General features: G+C 44.8%; 1 protein-coding gene across 1 annotated transcript in view; it reads right to left on the bottom strand.

Moving 5' to 3' along the window:
- The window catches only part of LOC147730469 (cyclic nucleotide-binding domain-containing protein 2-like), an 822009-nt gene that overhangs the window by 323810 nt on the left and 470511 nt on the right, over nt 1-27688 (bottom strand). Inside the window, 1 exon segment of the mRNA XM_086954071.1 lies at nt 22577-22688. Within this exon segment, the coding sequence (XP_086810197.1) occupies nt 22577-22688 (112 nt within the window).

Below are 27688 nucleotides of genomic sequence, written 5' to 3'. Positions count from 1 at the left end.
GCCGATGACAGATCCATGAAGGCAAGGTGGACGGCTCCCTTCTGCACAACAGTATCTTTACTCAGTATAAGGAAGAGGTTGAGGCACTGGGTTATGGTGGAACGGCCTCCACAGAAGCCATATTGGGAAATGGACATGATATTATTGTCAGACGTCCAACTTGATATACGCTGCAGTAAGATCCTCCCCATAATCTTGACCATGGAATCTATTAGTGAAATCGGACGATAACAAAGGGGGCTGCCCTTGTCTCCTTTCTTAAACACAGGGACTATTGTTGATAAACCCCAGGACAAGGGACAGCCCACTATAGCAGCAGCATTAAATACAGCTACCAAGATAGGTGCCCAAAAACCTGGATCTGATTTATAAAGATCCAGTGGGATTCCATCAGGTCCAGGGGCCTTCCTAGCTGTAAGTCCTTCTATGACGTCCATTACCTCGCTTATATCAAATTTAATTTTGCCTCCCCTGACATAAGGTAAAACATCAACTATTACAGGGTCCGCTGAGTGATACAGTTTTTTAAAATGAAGTTCCCACTCCTCCTTAGTTATGCAGCAATCTAGTCCATCACCCGGGTCTTCAACCAAGAACGGTCTTTTGACTAACGCCCAGAATTTAGTGCTACAATTTAAGGTGGAGGGGTCAAGTATTTCATCCCAAGCCTCTCATCTTAAAAACTCCTTACGGTAAGCAATAACAGACTTATATTCTTTCCGACACAGTTTTACACCCTCCTGATTTCTCGGGGTGACTGACAGAGCTAACCTGAGATTACGTGCAGCTTTGGTACAATCGTGGTTAAACCACCTGGGACCCCCTTTCACCAAGTTCTTTGCGGGGGCCTTCATCAGTTCTGACTCCTTCTCCGACAAGTTTTGATAGGCAATAAGGACCTGCCTGGGATCTCCCCCCTCATGTGTACAGTTATTAATATCCTCAGTACATTTATCAACAATATTTTTGTAAAGAAGATCTGGGGTAGCCATTGACCATTTAAGTCGCCGCCTCCCATCTGTTGTACACAGCCTGCCTGAGCTACAGTTCTGATTTCCCTTGTTAACCCAAGGTCCCTTCAGACGAATTATTAGAGGGTTATGGTCACTGAATTCACTTTGCTCAATACTGAACGAATCCAGAAAAGTCTGCATCGTCAGTGAGACTAACATATGATCAATAAAAGTGCCCCTGCCATGCCCTTTGAAAGTAGGAATATCAAAGTATTTTAACGGGTCCCTGAGTGTCATAGCCAGTGAGAGGTCAAAGTTGTTCATCAGATCATTTCAAAGTTCCCCATCCACTGTATGTTCCATGTGTATACCTCCCAGGTGCTCACAACACAAGTCTGTTAAGCATTTCTTCAGTGGATCACCGCAAGGATGCACATTAAAATCTCCCATGATCATACGATTATGACCAAAATCTTTCATAGAAGTAGTGATAAAAGAATTCAATACAGATATTTGATTAGAGCCTGCACTATCATTAGTTGCATTATAAAAATTCACCAAACCAGCCCGACAGTTTTCTCCATTTAAAACTAAGCCCATCACTCCAAAATACTGTGATTCAGTTCTACGCATTTTACAAGGGACTAAAATAGAAACAAAAATCACAAGTCCCCCTTTGGTCTACCCCTTACCGATGGAGTGGCTGGCACATAAAAGGCCTTGTACCCTTCCAGGAAAAGATCACACTCCACCAGCCAGGGTTCTTGTAGACAGATGACCTTAAATTGCTTGATATAATTAACCCAGTTTTCATCAGCCATTTTGGCAGCCAAGCCCGCAATATTCCATGAAACAACAAAACAACCAGATACTATGTCCAGTGAGTTCTCTAGGGGTATAGGTTCACCTGAAGCCACAGTGCTCTGAGCCGCAGGTATCTCCCTTCAATCACACATCTCAAGACCAGACAAAGCATCATACCTATTCTGTGTGTTGACATTAGACCCATGGTCGTAGCGTCCAGCGCTAGTAATCCTATTGTAGGTTTCATCCATGTTTCCAGGCCCGCATGGATTAGTGATGTTATATATAAATTGTGTGTCCATGACTGGGGTTTGAGTTTCAAACACCCGCCTAGTTATCCTTTGTTGGGGGGTGGGTTTGCACAGGTGTGCGTAGAAGTACCCCAACGGGCGCACACAAATACTGTTCTCATTATATACTAGTGAAGATGCTCTTAAGAGGACAGTTGCCACATGTTGTGGATGTTTAAAATTTACAACAATGCAATCCCCACTTCCCAGCTTTTTGGACGGGCCTACCCAGTTCACCCTCCTTACTGCCATTATCTGATCTGAATAAGAGATAGGAAAGCCACAATTTTTATTAAGCCATGCTACTGTCTTATTTTTCAATGAGGCGTGAGATTCATCATATGGTGAGGCGGGATGAGTACCACAAGGTGGAACATTAGTCAATACCGCCACAAACGGTGCACAATCAGGTGGTAAATTCAAGTATTGATTGTTCCTGGGGGGCCTTGGAGCTGGTCCACTTCGTGGGGCTAAATTGGGTTGTGTCAACAAGGCAGGTGCTACTGGGACAACTGGTGTACTTAGTGCCTCATTCACAGTGGTAACTACTGCAACAGTATTGCAAGTGTTCTGATTAGGCATGAGCGGATTTTGCGGATTGGCAATCCGCGAATTTGCGGATTTGCGAACTCGCAATCCGCAAAATCCGCGAATTCCCGCGAATTTGCGGATTTTTTTTTTTTTGTGTTCGCCCGTGTTTCTGCCAGTTCGCGAGGGTTTTTACAATTTCGCAATTTGCGAACTTACCTGTCGGGTCGCAAGTTTTGCGAACTTGTTGTTTCTACGTGTCCAACCTGTTTGGGACACTCTTCTTCATCACTGCCACTCTCTGTCACCACTGCCACTCTCTGACTACTCATGCCACCCTCTGGCCCACCCATGCCACCCTCTGTTTCATCACCACACCCTCTGGTTGTCCAGTGTACATTATTTTCGGCAAAGCAAAGCACACCTTCCCTGCCTCAAGTGACCTGAATTAATTTGGGGCTGATTAATGTGTCACAGAATATTTTTTTAGCTGGCACCTGCTTCCTTAGTGCGCCCTGATTAGTGATCTTTTGCACTTGCTAAGTGCTTTCATTGTTGCAAAATTAGTTACAACACCTGCCCTGCCCCAACTGACAATAATGAATTAGGGGCTGATTAATGGATTTTAACTTCCAGCCTGGCTCCTGCTTGTCTCCCTTAGCTGTAATTCATGACCTTTGTGGCATATGTGTAACTATTCTGAGGTTCAGAGCAGGGTCACATAATAGTTTCAACTGGCAACTGAACTCTGGAGGGGCCCCTCAGGAAGCACTACAGGAAATGGCTACTAATGATGTGCCTGAACTTTTGAACCTGGTAAGTAGTTACTTTCAGTTTTGCTTAGATCGTATTTCTGCAATTTCGCACTTATTCGCGGGGCGCGAACTCACGCGAACAGTGCGAGCAGTGCGAGCAAAATCCGCTGCTCGCGGATTTGCGGATTTTGCAGGAAATTCGCAAATCTCGCGGATTGCGGATTTCCCGAAAATCCGCAAAATCCGCGAGCGGAACGGATTTTCCGCCCATGCCTAGTTCTGATGGTCTTTAGCACTCGTCACCTCCTGCCCTCTTCCCCCAGCCTTAACCCTACCACTGGTGGGTGCAGCCAGGTGTGCAGACACCAGACCGCCCAGCCTAGCCACTTCCATGACCAGGGTCTCTATCTGAATGGTCAGTGGTTTAATCATCTCCTCTATTTTCGCTACAAATTTTACTTCTAGATTTTTAATAAGAGAAGCAAACTGTTCAGCATTTAAGTTAAGCCCACTATCATTATTTCCAGTGAACACAAAGGGGTTTATGACAGGGCTATTCGTTTCTTTCCCATCCAGATCCCTTCTTTTAGTGCAATGTTTCCCCCCCCCCCCCCCCCCACCCCCCCCGTTTTTGATGTGCTATCCTGCAGGTTCGCATCGGCCTAATGACAGGCGGAGCTTCGCCTGTTTCCTCGCTTGACAGGGCATGTTGGTCTAAGTGTTCCTCAATACTCACCGTAGTGGACGTCTGCGGATCTACTCTGACGACTCCGCTCGTATTTGCCTCAGCCTCTGTGGTCACCCTTTGCAGAGACAACTCTGGCAAATCCAGTGTCGGAGTCCCCTTCCCTAGTGAGGCACGTCTTTCGTTATTAATCTGACTTACTTTCTTCACCATATAGTTTTCAATGGTGCCAGGGTTTAGACATCTTATATAAGTATAAAGCAATATGTAAGGTCGTATAAAAGCCACTACTCACTCATATGAAATACACCAAGATAAAAAAAAAATGTCTCACGTGGATAGTACACAATAAAGGTCCAAATAAAAAGGTGTAGGGTCCCTGGCCCAGCCCAGTCTCCTCAGGCTTAGCCCGGCGCGTCCCGCGCACGTCCTCGCGGGATGAGGAAGTGGGCGTCGCTTTATGCGCCTCCTGGCACTGCAAGATGAGGTGGGAGGCGTCCTTAGCGTGAAGGCTGCTGGGGGCTGCAGTTCACTTCTTCTCCCGACCGGCAGAGCCAAGCCCGGCCAGTCGGAAGTGCAGGGAGATTGTCTGCGGCGGAGCAAAGCCCGGCTGCCCCACAGCCACGAAGGTCAGACAGCACGCCTCAGCGGAGCAAAAGGTAGGCTCGGCCGGCGTGGTAACCTACCCGATAACTGCCACCAGGTCCTCGGCAGTGGGCGTCGCTTTATGCGCCTCCTGGCGCTGTAAGATGAGGTGGGAGGCGTCCTTAGCATGAAGGCTGCTGGGGGCTGTAGTTCACTTCTTCTCCCGACCGGCGGAGCCAAGCCCGGCCAGTCGGAAGTGCAGGGAGATTGTCTGCGGCGGAGCAAAGCCCGGCCGCCCCACAGCCACGAAGGTCAGACAGCAGGCCTCAGCGGAGCAAAAGGTAGGCTCGGCCGGCGTGGTAACCCTCCCGATAACTGCCACCAGGTCCTCGGCAGTGGGCGTCGCTTTATGCACCTCCTGGCGCTGCAAGATGAGGTGGGAGGCATCCTTGGCGTGAAGGCTGCTGGGGGCTGTAGTTCACTTCTTCTCCCGACCAGCGGAGCCAAGCCCGGCCAGGGAGATTGTCTGCGGCGGAGCAAAGCCCGGCCACCCCACAGCCACGAAGGTCAGGCAGCACGCCTCCGCGGAGCAAAAGGTAGGCTCGCCGGCGTGGTAACCCTCCCGATAACTGCCACCTTCTGTCTTTGGATTCGTTATCATTCGATATTTAAGAAGCTGTAAAATTAAATTACCTACATCGGGCCCCAAATGTTGACATTTTGTCATAAAAAAATTCAGAATAAATCAATTCAGTATTTGTCAACATTGTTCTCATTCCTGTCTTATTTAACATTTTAAAATAAAACATTTCTGGATCACTGTTGTTAAACCCTGAGAAGTATGGAAATTTCTCATAAAATGTCTTCGAACTTCCTTTTGGTGGAGTTGGACAATGTTCCCATTGATTATAAGTAAAAACATTTCTAGGTTGAGCAGATTTATGCAAATAGTGATGACCATAGTGATTGTAACAGTATAATTCTTAATAATTTGATGCACCTCCAAATAATCATGTTCTGCGAATTTAGCTGACATTACTAAATCTGACATCATATTGTTAATATTGTCAAAATCCAATTCATCAGAGAAAGAACTTGGTATCACAAAATCACTTAAGGAAACCTTAAACTGGTGTGGATACTTCAAGAGCTCAATAGGGCCATAGATTTCATAGTCAGTTCTGTCCCATGCTATACCACCAGGTATTGGGTTGGCTGTGATGTTCACTGATGATAGTTCTCTTTTCTCGATGTGAGAGTGAGACTTTAGGACCAAGTTGATGTTCTGACTTGCTGTGTCCATTGTACTATATTTTCCATCAATGAATTTACCCAAGCATAAAACCATGATGAGCCAAAGCAGGAGGAAAAGTACACCTAACACAGTCCAAAATTCAATCCATGGTGAAATCAGATATGTTTCTTTTAGTTGGTGAAAAAGCTCTGTTATTTTTTCTTTGAAAGTTTTTGTTGCTGGCTTGTCTCCATGTTCACTTGGATCATCGGAAAAGTCATCAAAGTTGATAAAATAGCCAGATGCAGTTCTGTCAATTGGTGGGATTGCTTCCGGATTTCCATTGATCTTTGCATTTTCTTTTGTTACATTTGTATAGTCTGAGGCTGCATCATTGTAGATTGGTGTATCATCATGAATTGTTGCAATTTGGGTTTCAAGAGGTACAAATTCCATGGCTTTGTTGCATAGTCCTTTTTTATTTACTGCAGGTTTATCGAATGTGATTAGTCTCTCAGTTTGAACCTCTTGGATTGTAGCAAAGTTTGGTCTTCTGCTATTTTTTGGGAGTCCACTGGGCCTGCTATTTATTATCGGCCACATGTTTGTGGTTTCACCAGGTCGATGGAAACAATTCTGTTTTCCTTTTTACCAGCAAGTGGCGGTAGTACTTCTGATCTTGTTCCGCTGACAGCTAAGACAGGTACTGCTTTTCTGTAAGAAGGCCCAAATTCCTTCTTCACCGCAATTGTTTCTCTGACCAGATCCCCAATCTTTGGAATCCAGACAGGTCTTGCTGGGACAGGTGGTTCTTCAGTGGTTGTTGGCTTAAAATTTATGTTACTTAGACTCTTTCTTGTTTCATGCAAGTCCGGTAAAACAGCCAAACGATCTTTGATATCAAAAGTTTTTTCTTCTACCACTGAAGTTTGACGATCCAAATCCTGGATAATCATTCTAGTACCAAACAAAAGTTCATACTCACTGATACCTCCTAGAGAATTTCTTGGCATGTTATTAAGACTACGTTGGACACTTATTAGATGTTTGACCCAGCCGTCACCCGAACCTAATACCCTCGCTGTTATAGATTGCTTTATGTCATAGTTTTTTCTTTCCACTACCGCATTTCCCTCAGGATGGAAGGGAGAAGAGTACCGCAATGCAATGCCCATGTTGGTCATGGCCTTTTTGTAAGCTTGAGAGCTAAACGCAGGACCCTGGTCAGAATGTAGCATGCCAATTGCGTATATGCCGATAAAGACTCGCAAATCTTTTATAACAGTTCTGGCGTCAGCCGAGCACTGGGGCCACATTTTTAAGTGAATTTAGTCTTAATAATTATGGGGACGCATTTCTCTGGCTGGATTTCTGCGTATAGATCGTCTAATGCTTTCTAATAAAGGTGTCCTGGCAATAGTCTGGTCCGGTTCACAAGTGCGATCTCTGTTGCAGTCTGGACAATCCATTGCAAATTTGTAAATTTGCAAGCTCATCCCCGGCCACCAGTATTCTGATTGTAATTCTATTAGAGATTTCAAGATCTCTTGGTGCCTCAGACCCAGTCCCATGTGTGCAGCTTCAATCAGGAAAACTCTCCGGTTCATGTTTAGAATTACTCTATCCCCCACTCCAGGGATTTGAGCAAAAGGAACGGAGTTTGCATCAATTATGTATGTATTACTGAGTGGATAGTTTAGAGGTAATGCTGCATAATCTCCTTTTAACTACGCTTTTACCGCCAGCATGGTTTCTCCATCTATGTGTTTTTTAGAACGCTTTTTTGTGGCTACGGAAGCCGGTTGAACCGCTGCCGCTGTGGCTCTGTTAGCCAATGAATTCTCTGCAACGTGAACACCATCACGTTGATGACTCAGTGTATGTATTACGTGAGTCTTTTGTAGTTCTTTCTGCAAAAGAACTACTTGTTCCCAAAGCGTTTTATGCTTTATTGTGGCACCTGTGTCACCTTTGTAACCGTTTTTGCTCCATGTCTGCATGTCACTGTTGTATGTCTTGACGCAGTAATGCGAATCGCACACTATCAGTGTGGGGAATTTGCGATCTGCATTTTCAAGCGCCATCTTTAAAGATCTGAACAGTTTCTGAGTGATTCAGATTTTGGTAATCATCGGTTTGAATTTACCAGAGCCCCAGCGAACTTTAACAATCGCGCACGCTGCATTGTAGGATTTTTTCTCTACATCGTAATGGTGTGCAAATCTGTCCATATAGATTACACAGGTATATTGTTCGAGAGGCAGAATTTCGATTGGCAGAGGATATTCTTGTTCGTATCCTAGATCATCTAGTTTTTTCATTTTCGGGTCAAAATAGTATTTCACGTATTTTGCAGCAAGAACATTTTCCCATTGTATCCATTTTGGATCTAATGCCACTGCATTCAGATTGCGTGGACTTGCTAATGCCTCAAGGGCTGATTCTGCTGTATAAACAGTTATTCTCTTGCCTTGGGCTAGGGCTCTTTCTCTTGCTACAGCAGTTTGAACCGCTGTCAGAATTTTTTCTGCAGAGCTAAATTTCATTTCAGCTTGAGTGTACAAATGTGATTTGTAAGCTATAGGTACCATTTCTCCCTCATTAGAGGTCAGGTATGTGAATCTGCATCTTCCTGGGATGATTCGGATTACAAGGTTGCATAAGTTTTCGTGAGTTTGCAATTATGTTTAGCTAACATGTCTGTTTGTAATGATCTTAAAATTTCTGTGTGTTTCTGAGTCCAATGTATTGGTTTGAAATCAGGTTTTATTAATTCATAGAGAGGTTTAACCCTCTCTGTATAATTTAGAATGTATGTTCTACCGAAATTCAGGAAGCCTAGTATTGATTGTAAATTTTTCAGCGTTTTTGGTGCTTGGAGTACTGCACACTTCTCTAGGAAGTTGTCTGCCAGGCTTTTGCCTTCACTTGATAATTCATATCCTAAAAATAGGACTGTTAGATGGGCAATTCTTGACTTTTTAAAGTTGAATTTGTAACCCTCTGATGCAAACCCAAGTATTATGGTATTCACTCTTTTTAAGTGAGTCTCCAGGTCATCGTCTGTAAAATAGATGTCATCGACATATGATAATGCCTCATCATCATATATTTGTAGTAACTCTGTTACCCTTGCTGAGAATAATCCTGGGGTATTCTTGAATCCCTGTGGGAGTAGGCAAAATTGTTTTTGCGACTCCATTATTGAGAAAGCGGTCAAATAGCTGCTCTCAGGTGCTATGTTTTGACAGAAGAATCCATTAGAGATATCTAATGTCGTTTTATATTTTTTGCGCACAATGTTCATTAGTGCTGCACTGTGTGAGTTTTGTACTGCAAAAGTTTTGCGGCAGGAGTTTAAATGTATGTAGTCCAAAACTAGGCGATATGAATCGTCTGGCTGGACTTGATATTCAAGTTGATCTAAGATCTCCGTGACTTGCTTTTTAGCTTCTTGTTTAACTGGGTACTGCCTTTGTGTAGTGGGTTGATTTTTTAACTGGATTTTGTGGGGAGGAGAGTCCTCATCCCATCCTACATGATTTTTGTATAATGCAGGGGCTTGGGCCACTGCCCATTTTCTTGCGAATGTGTATTTTTTATGAATTGGAATATGATTTGAGAAGGCAGGCATAATCATTTCTTCGCCATGAGGGCACTCCCTGACAAACTCTGGTGGCCAGTCTTTTTCAGCTAACATGATGTCATAGCCTTTAGAAAGATTCTCCCAAAAGAGACCTTTTATTTTCCTAGTTTTATCTCCCTCTATCCTTAATGTTGTTTCATATAGTTTATGGGGCATGCTAACTCACGCGTCTGCAGTTTCCACCTGAATGTATTCATTCGTGCCCACTATCTCCAGAAGATTCATCAGGATCTTGCGAGCTATGGTCACTTCTGCTGCGCTGTCTAGCATTGTCTGGGCCCACTCTCCGTTTTTCAGTTGTGTCCTCAGAATCCTCGGCATGTTTAATTTTAATACTTGCTACCTTCTTTCTGGGAAATTGTGATTTTTTACTTTGATGAGCAGGTTCTTTGTCTTTGGACTTGAATTGCTCTTCCTTGTGTTCTGACCGTCCTCTTCATTCCGATTTCTGTGAGGAAGTCTGAAAAGATCGAGAGGGACGTGTATCAATCTCTTGATATCTATCAGGTTTTCTCAATGTATCCCTATCTCTAAGGCTGTATCTTTTCTCAGAGGGTTCCCTCTGAGGAGACTTGCCTCCTCGGCCAGGAGATCTTTCTCTCCGTTGAGGAGACCTTCCTCTGGACTGGAATAGTTTTTCCTTGGGAATGGATTGTTTATTACCATCACAACTCTTTTTTGGAGTATTTAGATTATTTTTAATAAATGTTTTTTCAGGATTTTCAGTTAATTGGGGTTTTATTGGTTTCCCACCCAAACTATCTCTTCCTAGCTCTTCATAGGATTTTTCTATGATTCTGGCAAGTTCAAATGGTTGGTCTGTTATATCTGTCTCCTTCAATTTCTGGCGGATTGCCACACATGCTGCTTCTCCTTTTATGTTGGCTAATAACATAGCCGAGACCTGCTTAAAATCTTTTAGTAATTTCATACCCAGAGTTGAAGCGGGTTCTGGACCGTATTCGTTCTGAATTTGTCTTAGTACATCTGGTATGACCGCCATAGACGGAAGACCATGTGTTTTTGTGTAGATGGAAGCAAAAACCGTGCCCCAAGTGTCACAGTCCTCCACATGCGGTGCGACCCCCATTGGAAGGCAGATAGTCAGAATCCTGTGTTTTTCATGAGATGTAGTATTAGGAAATACTGCCTCTATTTGAGTTATTTTTGAGCTAACCAGAATGGGATTTGTTCCCGTTTTATGGGTGTTTTACCAAGACATGATTGTATGTTCTGTGGTGTAATTTTGTTTGTATTCCCCTGATGAGGGGTCAGTTGTGGGATGTTAATTGCTGGTTGGACTGTTGAAGTCCGCATAACATATTGGACCAATTGTCTATGTATTTTAATTAAAAGTTTTAGCTGAGCTAAAAGTTCCCGGTCCGACATTTTATCAATGTCTGGGTGTGGTGTGTAGCTGGCTAGAACTGGCCACGTGGCTCCTGGTCTACCTAGTGGACCGTGCCTGGTGATGTGATTTTGATGTTTTAGGGTGCCTTTAAACCAGAGCAAGTGCTCTTGGTAAGTTAGTGGGATTTCAACATCCTCGAAAGGAGTGTATACATCCGGAGGTTCCTCTGTTTTGTAATAGAGGAAATCTTGTGTCACAGCGTATGCTGCTGGAAAATGTATCCATGAATAGAATACCTCTGTCTGCCGAAACTCATGTGCCTCTATCTCGAATATGACTGTACCACCTCTTGGTGATAGTCCATTTTCTATAAGTTTAAGAGTTATAGTTCTTCTTACATTAACCGGAATGAGTATAACATTCGGGTCATTTTCTTGGATGGTTGTGTCATCCGCTAGGAGTTGAGCTGCTAATCTAGCTTTCTCCCTTTCATCGTCACTTTCCCCCATTTTACTGAAAGAAAGTTTTTTGTTGCAGATCAAGTTTCAAGGAAACAAAGATTAGGTGCACAATATTTTGGAACACTGTATCCTTCAACGTTGACTAAAAAAAAAACTAATACATAGTAGGATGAGAATCCTAAGTTCCGGCGGATATTAACCTTTCACCCACTCCAGACGTCTATTGGAGTTTTTACGGGAGAAAGGGGTCTGTGTGAGAAGCACGACTGAATTACTCTAGTGTATTGCGTTAGATTATCGCCTTACCAAACGTTGGGCGCCATGTAGTGTAGTTCCTATATTCCCAATAGGCTCTGCGCATTGGAATAACATAAACAGCAGTATAGACGTAGGACTGAGGTCATATAGGTCTCTCCTGACTATGTTAGACTTAATTAGTGTTTTGCCAGCTAGCTCAGAGGTCATTAGAAGCTTTCTCGAATGTTCAGGAATGGGTTAACCGTCCTGATTTAGACAAGAAGGGATTAGTTTCTGACAACCGCATAAACATGACAACTTTGCTCCCTCAGAATAAAGAGTGTATCTCTAGAGTCGTGTGAAAACAATAGACAGCTATTTCACTCAGTCAATCGTGCATGCTTAATTTCACCAGAGTGCAGAGAAATAGAGAGACAGGCGTTTTCAATAAAAGGTGTTATTTTATTGAGCAGTCTTCTTTCTCATGCAAGAGAAATGAATTGCCACAATTGCAATACTTAATATAAAATAAAGTGCGTACAGTAAAAGTAGTATTATGAAATAATACTGTAAAAGCATTGATATGGTTTCTTAGCCATATGATACTTTAAAATGGATAAAATATATACATACAAAAAAACATTGACTAACAAACTCAACTGGTGCTTCTAAGATACGCCTACCCCGGTGTACCTGAACTAAGCCTAATACGTGGGAAGGAGTAAGTAAGTTGCAGTTTTACGTTAAGTTAGGTTTTTGCCAAGAATCGGAATCAAGAATTCTCTCTAAAGTTTTAATCAGCTCCGTACCTTGGTTATAGAATAAAGGAGGTCTTGTATCTCGCTTCTCAGGACTCGATCTCCCAGCAACCCGCGAGGGTGACTTGGGAACACCGGAGCTGGATTTCCTCGGCTGGAGAAAAAGACAGCGTCTCTCTCTCAGTGCGCTGAAGGGAGGGGCGTTTTCCTTTGGCTCTAGCAACAGCTGGGCTCCCGGGCAAGTAGAACGTCACTCTGCTCCCCACCACTGTGTGTTTGCTTAAGGCAACGTTGGAATATTTATACCTGAAAGGTGCCGGGTTTGACGTAAGGTTGGACATAAGAACTAACAGTTCTTTCTGGACTCCAGGAGTTCTTGTGCAAATCAAAACAAAAGCAGGTGGAATTCCTGGGCTGCTGGAGACTTGGTTTGTTTAAAGAACGCGTTGTGCTTTCTAGGAGTCAATGGGAGTAGCCTTGCCGTGTTTTGGACTGCATTGGCTATTACTAAATATGGATATGATTCCTATTCCTTTATAAGGATATTATTTGTTATAACCACATAAGGGCATGAATTGGGAATATCGAATTAGGGTCCTAGATAGAAATACAACAAAACCATGGTTCAATGATAGCCTAAATGCGGATAGGCATAAGCTCAGACTAGTGAAACGATCATGGAGATTCTCACTCTCCACTTACATCTTCTACACCTGAAATCACTGAGGAGCACTTACAATAAACGGATCGGAATCTCAATAGTTAATTTCTTTAGAAACCAATTAGATAATGCTAGAAATCATACAAGCTTACAAAACTTATCAAGCTACAATCCAATGGGCAACCCAACCCTGCTACTACATTTAGACAGTTAGGGTACACCGCCCGCTCACACCTCCTATTAGCACACCCCTGCTTGGGATCCCTGAACCACCATGTCTCTCAGCTCACACCACCAAAAACAATGTCTCTTGGAGCACATTCAAAACCTTTGATGAATGCGCCATTCTCAAAATACTAATAGCACCAAAACGCTCAAACCACTTCAATTGCCCTCTACCAACAAATCTCTTCATGGAGTTCAAAATGTACCTACTCCCTCTCTGGACCAAGATAGTCAATGCCTCACAACTCCAAGGATAGATCCCTGAATGGAGATATAATGTTAAAATCTGTGTATGACCGCTCAGTTATTGTGTGTAAAAATTGAATAAATATATATTTTTTTAAATAAAAGGGATCGATCCCTGACTGTCCTAAAGCTGGGCAGGTTACACCTATTTGGAAAAAACCCACAGCTGATCATTCGGATCCCAGCAATTTCCGGTCAATCTCTAACATGAAGACACTGGCAAAGCTCTTTCAAAATTGTGTCCATGTACAACTGTGCAAACACATGATTCAGCCTCCTAGAGCAATTCCAATCTGGCTTCCAACAGGGCCACTGTACTGAAATCGTGCTCAGTCATATAGTTGATGATGCTCTAAAAATGTTTGATCAGAATGAATCCTGCCTTTATATCCTCCTTGATTTCTCATCAGCCTTTGATACGGTCAAACAGGACAGCCTATTCGACCAACTCGAATATATGATGGGGTCATCAGGTTCACTTCTTTTCTCCACAGCAGAACCCAAAGAATAAAAGTCAATATATCCCTATCCAACCCTTCACAGGTCCCACAAGGGGTCCCACAGCGGTCATCGCTCTCACCCATTATCTTTAACCTATTTATGGAACTTTTAACTGAACTGCTGAATTCTTCCAACATCCACTATCACATATATGTGGATAACACCTAACTTTACCTAAAAATGTCTTCCCCAAAGATATTAGGTCTCTTAACACAACCTTAGAAAAAACCCAAACGTGACTGATCTGTGACAACCTCAAACTAAATGATATCAAAACAGATATCCTCCTATTGCCCCACCCAAACATCCACTGGGCATTGCACACTGGATGAAACTGCTTACAGTTTTTAACTGCTTACCACATGTCATAGATTCAGCAAGAATTCTGGGAATAACGCTCAACAAGAATTTAAACATGAAGGAGCCCATCAGCTCTATTACCAAAGGAGCGAACTTTCACATGAACATCATAAGAAGAATGAAACCCTTCCTTCCCCATGATGATTTCAAGTCAGCTGTTCAAGCCCTTGTGATTTCCAGGTTGGACTATGGAAGTATGGCCTGTAGTTTTTCCAGATGTAAGCTTGCACCACTAAGGGCCTCTCTTAACTGCGCCGCTATACTCATTACAGGATCCAAAAGAAACAACCACATCACTCCAGATCTGAAATCCTTAAACTGGCTCCCATATGCAAAGGATTGCACATTCTGCCATAGAATCCATGATCTCCACTCTTGAGCACAATGTATCCCCCTGGTCCACAACTTATGCTTATTCCTCACATGTTATGTTCTTATTTTTAAATAAATAAATAAAAGGTCATGAGGCAGGCATAAGTACCAAAGACAAAATAAAAGGGGAAAGTTGGAAGCAGAGACAATAGTCACCCACAAGGCAGTAAGACAGTGCTCAACCCTCAGAAGACCCTGCTCATTAATCAGACACATCAAGGGAAAAACCCCAAGAAGACCTCATGTGAATTAAATCCTACACAAAGGCCATGATGTGGCAAGCTACTTAGGAAGAACAAATAACAATATCCCAACAGGTAATATTTGGTAGACAATTAATTATGTATGTAGAAAACATTACAAGAACGAGAATAAAGGAGACTGATATTCAAAAGGTCTTGTGCAGTTACTCATATTGTATTTGGAAGGGAATTGTTATGCAGGGTCATATTTATACAGTTAAAGCAGCACTGCATTAGACAATTTTTTTGACAACCAAATACATACTTGGAGCCCAAAGGTGTATGAGTGAACAGTGGCGACGCAAGTGGTAGGGTAGACAGCGTGAACGGCGCAATGTGAACATAGGTGCAAGTATCATACAGTGGGTGGCTGGGTGAAGGGAACAAATCAAGTGACTTTTGTGTTCAATTCACAATTAAGCAACAGCCACAGTAGAGAATGTGCCAATTATTGTGTTATAGAGTAGACGGTGTTTCGATCCTCAATGGTTTAGGATCGTCATCAGGACATGGTTGTCTTTGTTAGTAGTGCTCGAGATGGAGTGAAAGAGGATTATTGATGTGGAATCCTTGGGGATAGGCTAGCGAGAAGGCTTCTAGCCGGGGACAATTTGTATCGGGCACGACAGAGGATCGGAGATGAGGATCCCTGGGGTGGAGGACCGGGCTGGCGTCTTCCCGGAACGATTTGAATGAGGCAGAAGGGAGCGCCGAAGTTGGACGTCTCAGGGAGTCTAGGCGATCGGGTCAATCGTATCGTGATCAGGACCTGGTTAATTCGCGGTCACTGGGGGAGTGAAACCCGTGGTTGCTTCCAGCGGCGAGGCGAGCGGCGAATTACTTCCGCGTTGGTCCTGGACGCAGGAAGGCACACCCAACAGACAAGCATTTCATGCACCAAGTACAGGCACATCCGATTAAGTGTAGAAAACAAGTACAAAAGAGCAGCGAATTACCTGGGAACGTGAAACAAAAAAACAAATAGCCCAAGCCATTAGCAGATTCAGGCCTTGACATGAGCCCTATCAGAAGTACCACAAAGTGTGAGACAAAGCCTTATACCAAATAAGGTAAAGGGAAAGGGAGTCTACTGCTCCAACAAAAAGGCACAGAGTTGTAGGCAAAGCATACCCAGGGTAGGCCAAGCTTACCATGGAGTACAGGGGTGTTGGACTTGGCCCTTCTGGCAGGTTCACCCCTGAACTTTTTGCCTGGTGTTAATAAATAATTATAGTGATTTCTGGTCTTTGCGCACTTTGACACTGTGGCGCAGTGTAAAGTGTGTGCGCTCCCTGAGTGCGTGTGTGAGATTGGCCTGCCCTCCCATAGGAATGCATGGGGAATGTCTGTGTCCCTGGTAGTTCCTGATGCGTGAGGTGTGCATGCTCGAGTTTGGTATGTGCGAACTTGTGTGATTGAATGCTTTGCAATGCTGTATGTGGCATGTATGTATCTAGTGTGGAAGTGCCACTTCTAGACATGGCTGTACGTGTGCTGTGAGGGTGCTGGAGTGTGATTGGCTGGAGCTGGCTGGCAAGCCTGGCTCCAGGAAGTCTGTGTGGGTCTGCCCCGGTGGTGAATGGAGATATTAGCATGCTGATGTGAGGGAGGGGCTGCACCTGTGTCCTGAATGAGGCTGGGTTTTCCCCACACAATGCTGGCTCCGCCCCCTGTGGTGCGACTGATGACCCTAGCCTCCCTAGTGAATGAAAGGGGTGGTTGAGCCATCAAGGGTGCTCCAAAACCAGCTGCGACTGGTTCTCCCCCCAACCTGCACCTGTAGAAAAAGGGAAAAAGTGTATAAAAGAGGGGCTGTGACCCCATGAAAATGTTCTTGTTCCCAACTTGAATCTGACCAGGGGCATGCTGCTGCTGGGCCCCGGGGGAAGGCTTGCCTCCCTGGGCCCTGCCCAGCCCCTGGATGCTGGAGGACTCTTTTGGACCCCTTTTGCCTTGCAGGAGTATTCCCAGGACCTTGAGGAGACTTTGGGGGCTGCCCCTGCACCTTGTGTGTGCTGATCTTTCATTGTCCATGCCCCTAGCTGTCCCTGCGCTTTACTTGAGCTTGGCAGCGTGGAGCTGCTCTCTGTCCTGCTCGTGCTCCTCGCAGGTGCTACCCTGCCTTATGCCCCATTTTTGTTATTTTTACTGCGGGTGCTCACCCCGCTTATTAGGGTTCTTAGAGAGTGCCCACCTCTCTTCTACGTTTATTTTTCATCTCGAGGGTGCCCACCCCTCGCTATTGCCCTAAGTTATCACCACCGCGGCCCTCGCGTCGCAAAACAGGAAGTCAGGCACTACGGTGCCTGACGAGGGGCAGGACTTCCGGTTTGCCACAGGAAGTCCCGCCCGCCGCTGCGCTGTGATTGGCCAGCGCCGCCCGGAAGAGGAGTTTGGTCCGGAGCCTTGCAGCTCCCCCTTGAGTCCCGGTCCCGGTCCCGAGATGGGGGACCGGCTGAAGATGAGGGAGAGAGCGGGCGGGGCTCCCATGAGGTGAGGGAGAGCCCCGCTCGCTGCCAGAAGATATCTTCCGAGGCCCCTGTGAGCGAGGGAGTGCCCCGGCAGACTGCTGCCCGTAGACTGCGTCCCCCGCCACCTTCGGAGAGCAGCCGGTGAGTAGGGCTGCCCCGGGACGGGGGGGGGGGGTTGTGGGTGGTGAGAGTGCATGAGGGATTCCCTCGCAACGCTGAGCGGCCCCGCTTGACAGAGGGCCGCTCCCAAGGCCCACAGTAGTTGTTTTTTGAGCCTCGAGGGCTCAAATGGGGGCATAACGTTTTTCTTTTGGGTCCGTGAGCTCCGCAATGTGAGAGGTGCCTTCAGGGCAGCCCCGGATGGTAGAGGGCCGCCCAAACGTTTTCCTAATGATTCCCCAGGGCACAGTATCGATTTAAATGGCCAGAGGAGCCCGTGCTGAGCCCCGTGGCTCCAACGATGGGCAAGTGATGTTCTAGAGCCTAGAGGGCTCCCACAGTTAATGCAGTTTTGTTCCGGAGGGGCCAGTGAGGGCCCCTGGCGCAGCAAGTAGTGGGCAGCTGCACCGTTAAGGTTCCCTCTTTTAGAGACATGTACTCTGGACTTTAGGAGTGAGGCGCACTCCTTCATCCCTACCCTGGCCTTCCCCAGCTGTGCAGCACTTAGTGCCAGCTGCAGCGTTTAGACCCCTGTACTGTCCCTCAGCTGCCCAGCAAGTAGTGGGCAGCTGCTACGTTTAGGTGTTGGCGCAGTGGCGCAACCTGGACTTGATGTAAGTTCTGTGCTAATGTGATTTCTGCGAAGTGTTCTTTGCTGCACCTCTGAATGTGTTTTTATGCGTCATGTGCCATGTTCTTACACCTCTGAATGTATGTTATGCATCATGTGCTATGTGCTTATACCCCTACAGGTATTGTGATACTTAGGTGGTTGTTCTCTTGCTAGTACAGGTGTTGCTAGCGAAGGCCAGGTTCCCTGTGTAATATTCTCCTAAAGTGGTTAGGGTTGCATAGGTGGTGCTTACCTGGTACCAGTAGTTACTGGTTGTGTGCTACATGATTATTTGGTGTTTAACTATCTCCAAGGGCTTGATACTGAGCTCGACCCCTGACCAGAGTCCCAGGACCAGTGGACTCTATTGTGCCTTCCCTGAAAAATTGCTGGGACTTGTCTGATCTCTCTTGGGCCCCTGGGGCCCCTCGGCAGCTCGCCGGCCGCCCGCTCAAGTTTACAAAGGAGATCACTCGCATTATCCCGCACAACCAGGACGGGAGGTCCTGTCCGTTAGGCTCCATGTTCTAAGTATTGTCCTATAAGTATTGTATTCTAAGTTCTAAAAGTGCTGATTCCTGACAGTGGTCCATGTGGCCCAGTCTTGTACATATCCCCTGTAGATTCTGCCCGTGCCTGTTGGCACATTGTAAAGTATGTGTTTTATCTAATGTGTTTTGGTATAATACAAAGACTATTTTTATATATAACCTTGTGTGGAGTTCCCTTTGGGGTGGGCCTTGGGTGCTGTTGCTGGGTGTGCGTGCAAACACTTAACCTACATAGCCTCCAAGTTTAGCCTTGCTGCTCGCGCCACGTTACCTAGAGGGTGAGCAGGGGTTATCTCGGCGTTTAACTCCCTTGCCCTGACTTAGGAGTAGTGGTCTCTGACTGACTTTGGCGCAAGCCCTGGCCAGCCAGGGATCCCATTTCTAACAAGGGTGAGTCAAAAACCAGAGCCTATTCTAATATGGAACGGGTAGAGCCAACAGGGCCAACAATAAAGGGAACATCAATCAGGAGAAACAGGCCCAGGGCCCTTTATACCCCCAATCTCCCAGGCCAACAGGGAGCCAGAACCACAGAATTCTAGAGGTGTGACCACAAGAATTCTCTAGGTAGAACATGTGACAGTGGGCCAGCACTCTGGACATGCAGAGAGAGACAGCAAAGACCTAACAAACACGAATCTCAGAGTAAGGAAGGCAGAAGAGTACAGAAGTCACAAACCCCACATTTGCCCCTCACTCCTGGGCTATGCTTATACACGTATGAAAGCACAGGGAATTGCTCAACATCAAACATCATCCATTGAAAAAAAACAGAAATGGCAGAAAGTCTGAGCAGGAAGGAAGTAGACACCCCCAGTAAAATCAGCCGTGGGCCAAAGGAGGTAACATTTCAGATGCTTAGCACAGCAAGAGGATGTCCTACCTATGCAGCTACAGGTCGGCCAATTGAGGCAAAGCCTATGTCCCATAAATCCTAGGTGCTCCAAAGTTGGAACACCATATTCAAAATAGGGCAGAACAAGCCAGAAACACCAACATGCAGCAAGTCAAACAAAGTCTCAGAGGCCAGGGAAGGGAGTCAAAAAACCATCTTACGAGCACTGGGTCAACCAGCAATACACATAGAGTATCTAAGGCCAATTCCAGCAGGGCACAAGAAGTCTAGACACCCAGGAACAAACTTGGATGAGGCTCACTGTTGTTCATTAGTGCAGAGGTCCACAGCGTTGTAAAGCAGAATAAACCCAACACCAGGCTCAGCTTCAAAAGAGATCCAGTGAAGATCAAGCAAAACATCACAACGGCACTACATAGCTTAATCAAGCTCCTCAAACGGCCTCAGGCTCACAATAGGTAATCAAGAAACAAAGAGACAGGTAAAACCAAACATCCCAAAACATCTACAGAGAGCATAGTGCAAAGCACAGCCTGCACCAGCGCACAGAAAATGAAGACAGGCAGTCACCAGTTATCCAGCTAAAGAGTGTCCAGTTCACACATTGAGGAGATATGCCCCGCCCTAGGTCCAGCAGGGAGCAAACAAGGGCACCAAATCCACATCCAGTGACCACGGTCAACAACAACATCAAGTCAAGTGTCTAAAACTTCAACCCAATGACAGCAGGGCTCCAGAGAAGAGCAGGTAAAGCTCCAAACCCAGCATGACCGAGCTCAAACAAGCTCAGCAGGGAGGTGTGGGGGCACACGTTGTGAACAGAGCCCAGGTAACTAGCCCAGCGGGCACCTAGGAAGCCTGTAAAAGAATGAACACAGTACACAGCAGAAGGAAACTGCTAGCAACACAAAGAAAATGCTCACGTTGGGCTTAAAAGAACAAATCCTCGTTCAGTGACAGGCAGCATGAGGCAAATCTCTCCCAGACAAGGGAACAAATTAATTTCTGTGCAGAGGTGATCTTTTACCCTTTATATTCACACCTGGAAGGGGGCATTTTTTTGTTTGTTTTGTGCAAATTACAGGATACCTTTCTCCACGGTGTGAACACACCTCACGGAGTAAGGACTGGGATGAAGAAATGATCATATGGTAATGAAAGAAACAATCCTCTCCCATTTCTACTACATTTATGTCAAATTAAAAGGTGGGGACTGAGATTCTCTGTGGAGTTTTACAACCCTATGTTATGAAGTACATTTTACTACAGTTACCAAAACATGTTTCTCAATACATGAAAAAGTACTCAAATTCACCTCAATAACCCAGTTTGCTCTACCTCTAAGAAAAAGGCTGGAGAGAAGCAGATTATGCCATAAAACAGAAAGAGAGCCGGTGTGCCCTGTAGGTGTGCATCAGGGTTCATTTAAGGCCCATTTTCTCAGTTACATTATGATACAGTGTTATACCTAAGGAAATAGTCAGTTGTTGCTTTTTAAGGTTTGTCAGTCAGGTTACTGATGCTGAGTTGAATGTGGGTGTATGTGTATATACATAAGGTCTGGCAGCGGGAGGTCCTACTTGTGATCAAGCCGGAGGATTAATGCTCTCAGCTGCTCCCATCTTGGACCACCAATGTGCCTGTGTGAGGTACAATTATTTTTGCATTCCACATATTAGACAGCACAGACCAAGCAACAAGTTACTGAAAACTTCTACAGCCATTGTTCTAGGTAACAAGATAGATCCTGATCTATCACTGAAAGCATAAGCCTGTTAAAGTTTTTTTAGTGATACCTTTCTTCCAAGAGGTTGAAAATATAACTGGAAAAATTAAAGATGCGGTAAAACTGACATCAAAATTCTGCAGGCATCTTTACCACAATGGGGATACAAATATTAAATAAGGTAGAAGACGCTCTTTAAAATAGTGATCTGTTGCATATGTAAATTTAGGGCCTATATACGATGAGAGTTTGGAAGCCTCTGACCACCGGTTGGACGCTTTCTGAGTCTCATCACGGTTTTAGTTTCGACCACTGCATTACGATGTAGGTGGTCAAAAGTGAAACCGGACGGTCATTCCGGTTGGATTCCGATGGGGTCAAGGAGCCTGTCGGTCAGTCAAAGGTCTGCCCGTAATCCCTATGGACGGCGGTTCTGCTGTAGGGATTATGATGTTGGTTTCCAACAGGCTTTTAATTTTGGGCTTTCTGACATTGAGCGATATTGGGAACAACTAGCAGGGACCCCTTAACCCTGCGGCCTCCAGTTAGGGGCCGATGGGGCACTTATGCAGGGATGAACAGATTCTACCATTTGTCAATGGAAGCTTGTGGTACGTCTGGTTTATGGCTGCAGTACCAGCTCCCATAGACAAATTGGAGTATGCAACCACACCATGTGTAATCGAGGTGTCGGGACCGCCACATCGTAAATAGGCCCTAAGTGTTTCCACCTGTCAGGGTTTGACCAGACCAGGTTGTGTTTTTCGAGTCTGGATTAATTGCTGTTTGCACCAAACATTATACCAACTCGACTGGGATGTGAAGTTTATCCAGTACTGGAGAAAGAAAAGAGCATTGACCTGATATGAATTGAGCAAATAGTGCAGCCTTATAGCTTTCCAAATGATAAGTCCTCATATTGTCTATCAACATCAAATACTGGAGAATAAGTGCCTTATTAAGCGATATATTTTTTAAGTGAGGCATAAAGCAGCAATTTTTGTTGTATGATAACTTTGGGCCATAGGGTATGCACCACATGTGTTTTAATTTTATATCATGTATTTCGTGTGTGTTGTGTAAGGGTTCCTCATAAGAACAAAGGCATATCAACTTCAACTTTCAAATCCTCTTCAAAGACTCAACAAAAAATAGAAGGGATCCCAATTGACATAAAGTAGGGAGGATTAAACCTTGTGGTCAGTGCTCATCCTCCACCATGAGCATCAGCCACCTGAGAGTTCCACCGGAAGAGCTACTTATCTTCCTTTAGAAGGTTGACATGCTCAAGTTGAACAGTACATACTAGGGTCTGACTTGGCAGGTGTCGGCCGATATTGATCCGTATGCTGATTGATCCACTTGTGGTAAGATGGACAATTGATGAGTTTCACAAGCCGTAAAATTTCACAACTTCCCTAAAAGAAAACATTATAAAAATATAAATGTATAAAACGTTTAAAAGCTTTTTTCTACTACAGACGTTTATTATATTTTAACTGCTATAATATACTGTTTTATGCTCCACTGTAGGTGAAAACACCATCTGTTAATGATGCTACATGAAAACAAATTAACACTAAATAACAAGGAATAACTGTTCTGCTTTTGGCCATGACTTCAAACCAGTTCAAGACAATTTAATTACACAGGTGCATGACTCCATCCATCTATCCACAAATCTCTTTTAATGGTTTGCTTTTTTAAAATATTAGTGGATCTCTTTTGGACATTTATTAAATGTTTTGTTCAGGGTGATGTGTGCTCATTCTAATAGACTTTGAAAGACAATATTATGAAGAGGGGTGGAAAGTTCCCTTGAATGAAACTAAAGAGTAAAAGAGGCCTCCTTGATCTGGATACATTTATTAGGGATGGAGAAGATTCGTTTTATAATTAAACTTATCTTATCTTTTAAACGTTTTTGACCATAAACCTTCTGGAATTTGCTAAAGTCCAATTGCTTTAAAACTGAAAAATGTCTATTTAATTTGCTGAAGCAGGGTTGGACCAGAAAAAGCATATAATTCAGATATACTATTATTACAGATATATCCCTTGACCTTAGCGTCAGTGCCACATATTGCGACAGATTTATCAAAATACATAGGGAGGAGAAGGAGTGATCAAAAGGAAGCTAAGATAATGAGGTTGAGAGCATAAAGTAGAGAGCATTAGGGGCCCCATTAGGATGGCGGGCGGATTGCCCCCGCCAGGCCAGCGGTAGTCACCGCCGGCCCGGCGGTGGCAATCCACCCGCCATCCCTGTACAAAAGGCCCCCCGCTATATTATTATGGCTGGGGGTTCCGCGGGGTCCGGGGACGGAAAGACTGTATGCCGCTTTCCGCACGGTCGACATGTCGACCGCGCGGAAAAGGGTTCTATATGGTGGCGGTGTCTAATAGACACCGCCAGCCATATTAGAATGTGTCTTAACAGATGCCTTTCCGTGGTGACATTGCCGCCACGGAAAGGCATGGGCCCCCAGGGACTCCAGGGGGTGGGGAGTGCACATGGGGGGTACCTATGGTACCACCCTGCAATTCCATGCACAACATGGCAGGCACCGCGTGGTGCCTGCCATGTTGTGCATGGAAGTGCACAACATGCCTCCATGGCATTGTGGAATGCGTTGCTGAGTGCACCGCCCGCCACATTGTTAGGGATGCAGGATGCGCCTGCCACTGTGGCGGGCGCATCCTAATGGCACATACGGGACCCCCGCCCTTATGGCGGGCGGTACCCTGTTACGCCATCCTAATGTACCCCTAGGTGACTACAATTTCGATCCAATGTCATGAACTTAATCAAAAATTAGAATAATGCCCTGAGACGAAGTATACCCTCCATCCTACAATGTTCACATTAAAAGTAACACATCCATTAGAAACTCTTGGCCCCTTTACTAACAGACGAGTACTACTGAAAATCCACAGCGAGGGTGTGAGTTCATTCTGAAATTCAATATGGAGACCAGTCCCTCCCCTTTTAATCACCTAATAGTTGGTCCTCCTTCAAAGGACAACTAGGGACACAAATGAAAAGACGGGGAATATAACTGTGACGTGCATGCCCGCATCATCTAAATAATAAATGAGCCTGGCATTATTTATTTCCTGCTGCCAAAAACACAGGCGAATCATCCACCCACATTTCTGGTGAAGAATTTATAAAGTGTACTTGCCTTACTGGAATTGGGGTGGGAGCTGCCCTGTCCCACTCTATAGCACAGTTTGTCCAAGAATTGTATCTTAGGGGGTCAAGAGAATTACGTGGAAACCTCTGTTGGTGTCGTATGAGAAATAGGCTGCCATTGAAATATAATTATAAGGTGGTAGGAGCTCTGAAAAGGCAGCCTGGTGAGGAAGCTCAGGCTCTTCCATCCATGTTGAAAACATTTACGTTATTCGCTAAAGCAGTCAATATGTCAACCTAACAGATGGTCTCTTTCCAAAATATGTTGCCAAATAAAAAAACGTCAGGCCCTGTAACTAATTTCTTAGAGGCCAACTCTCATATTCTCTGTTCTCTCTTTAGGGAAGGTTGTGTCTTTCCTGGGCAGGTAAAGAGATCTTTGAATCTCCTTATTCCATAAGTACCAGAGGATGTACGACCTTCCTATCCAAAATGATAAGGTAGGGAGTGATATCTCTCCAACCTTAGGTGGGATTTCTTCAACGTCAGGCATCGAATAAGGCGTTGAGCACTTCAATCATTATTATTTTATAATACTGGCTGAAACCAATACCAGACAGCGCCCGGGATCCCAATCTGACATGATCAGATGAGGAGCACAGTCCTTCGGGCCAATCGCTGTTAAAAGGTCCAAAAGAACCAACAATGTGACACAGCTTAAATTAGCCCCTTGATACAAGTGATCCAAATCGAACATCAGAAAATTATCATTTGCCAGTGAGGGATGCAAATCCATCTGAAAGTCACTAAAGACGCCACTGTTTTCAAAAGAAAACCAGAATAGGACAGTCACAGCATTTTTCAGATTCTTGATGGAGCCAGCTAAATAGAAGCAGTAGGGAGAATGTTGGGTCATGTCTCAGTTTTTCAAATTAATACAATTAATAAGATGCACTGGCCTTTTTAAACTGAAGGGACCAGGCCAGTAGCAAGAGAACCATTGATCAGTTGGGCTAATACATGCGTCACTGCCAATGACAAAGAGTGCAAAATCTGTACAGGACTGGGGGTCAAAAGAGATGCAGATATCCACTCCAAAAGAACACCATTGATCGAATTTGACAATTGAGAGCAGTTACATGCATGTGTTGAGAGGGGAGAGGAGCTGCAAAAAGACTGCATTTAAAATGGATAATGAGTAAATGGCACCTTACTGTCAAAGTCCATCAATAATTGAGTTGCTGTGATATCAAATGAGTAAGGATTGGGGCAATCAAGTCAAAACAGAAGACATGAAGCTGGCAAACTAGTCATTGAAACCAGGATAGCTTACAACAAAACTGCGATGGAGTAAGAAACTAAAAAATCATTGAGGAACCAAATTGTGCTGCAATAGAATGAGTCATGTTTAATTTTGTGATCGTAATGAACTTTTTCAGAAACCAAGACAACCGTTGTGAGTCAGTGACTCAGACTTGCTTGAGGATGTTGTGGAAAGGAGGTGTTCTGTTCCTAGAGGCCAGATTTATGTAATAGTCCTCTACAAGGGGAACACAGCTTGAAACAACCTTAGTGCTCATTGGGGAGCAGTGACAGAGACACACACAGATGGTGAAGTGCCATAATATCGAAGTTAAAATATTGATATGACATAATATAGAAATTTTAATATCAGTCAGTCAAATAATCTTTATTTCGGTCATAGACCATAAAAGATACATACATACAATCGTTATCATTAACGGTATTTACAGCTTCCTAAAAATAGGAACACAATCCAGTTATCATTCAATTTACAGAAATATTAAAAGAGTCACAAAAATATAAAAACGTTAAAAAGGACACAGGTTTACAGTTCTGGGTCAGTATCTAGGAGTCAAAGATCTATAAAAAAAAAAGAGAGAAAAAAATATATATATTTTTTTCTTCCTCTCCTCTTTATTCATAGCAAGGATCTTTGCCTGTGCCACGTAGCATCGATAAAGCGCAAAACAGAAAATACAGGAGGGTTAGAGGTATTACACTTCAATATTCTGAGGGCCTTATTATGATCTCTAAACCCCAAGTTTCTGCAAAGTTGGACAAGCCAACACTGCTGTATAGATTTATACTTCAGGCAGAAGAAAAAAAAACATGGGACTCAGTCTCTTCCTTGGCCCCACAGGCCGGACATTCTATTGACTTGTTAGAAGACCAATATAGGATAAAACCCTGAGCGGAAGTGTGCCATATCTGAATTGCAGATAGAGTTTTCTCGCTGTACTAGGTAAAACCTCATCAAGGAAAGGCTCGACTTTGTATTCGTCTTTTATATTAAAAAACTGAAGTGTAAGTGAAACCAACCCAGAATTACCAAGTGTATCCGTGATTCTATGCATGTGATATAATTTAACGAAATCAGCGCTCAACAACTCGGCACAGACTACTACGGGATTAGACCAGAATCCTGATAGATCCAGCCTCGTACTTTTTTTTTTATAAAAGCAAACCAGGGCAATTTTTCAGTCCCAGGGAGACCCATTAACTCTTCAATTTCAGATCTAAAATGCATCAGCTCAGGGGTTACCCAAAGTCTGCGCCAATAGGTTTAGGGCCATAGGGCCACTTCTTCTTCTATTGGGACAGCATTTTTCGGATAAGGGGCAGAGCGGACTCACCTTCCTTCCGCTGCCAGCATTCCTTTTGGGCCCCTGACGCTGCCTGTTTCCCCCGCAGCCGCTGCTTGTGACACCGCACGGCTCTGAGGGGGGAAACTACAGCTCCCAGCAGTCTAAGCGGTCAGCACCGCTCACCCCAGCCGCAGCGCGCCCGGAGGTGCTTACAACAACGGAAGCTCCCTCGGAGGAGCGGGGACAGCATTTTTCGGATAATGGGCAGAGCGGATCACCTTCCTTCCGTTGCCAGCATTCCTTCTGGGCCCCTAACGCTGCCTGTTTCCCCGGCAGCTGCTGCTTGTGACACCGCACGGCTCTGAGGGGGGAAACTACAGCTCCCAGCGGGCTCACCGGTCAGCACCGTCCACCCCAGCCGCAGCGCGTCCGGAGGCGCTTAAAACAACTGAAGCTCCCCCAGCATCGCGGACGCGCACCCGGTCGGCGCCGGGCTAAGCCCGGGCAAAGGGCGGGCAGTCTGTGGCAGTCCGGGGCAGGACGAGGCTGGGCTGGGCCAGAGAATCTACATGTTGCAGATGCCATCAACCCTAATACTGTGAGACCTTGTGAACTCTTTTTTCATTTAGTGTTTTAAAGTTCGTTGTGCCCCAGGAATTGGCACAATTGTAAC

This window comes from Lissotriton vulgaris, chromosome 2_1 (assembly GCF_964263255.1).
Source record: "Lissotriton vulgaris chromosome 2_1, aLisVul1.2, whole genome shotgun sequence".
NCBI lineage: Eukaryota > Metazoa > Chordata > Amphibia > Caudata > Salamandridae > Lissotriton > Lissotriton vulgaris.
Note: the sequence above shows the minus strand (reverse complement) of the source record. Positions and strands in the feature narration are given on the sequence as shown.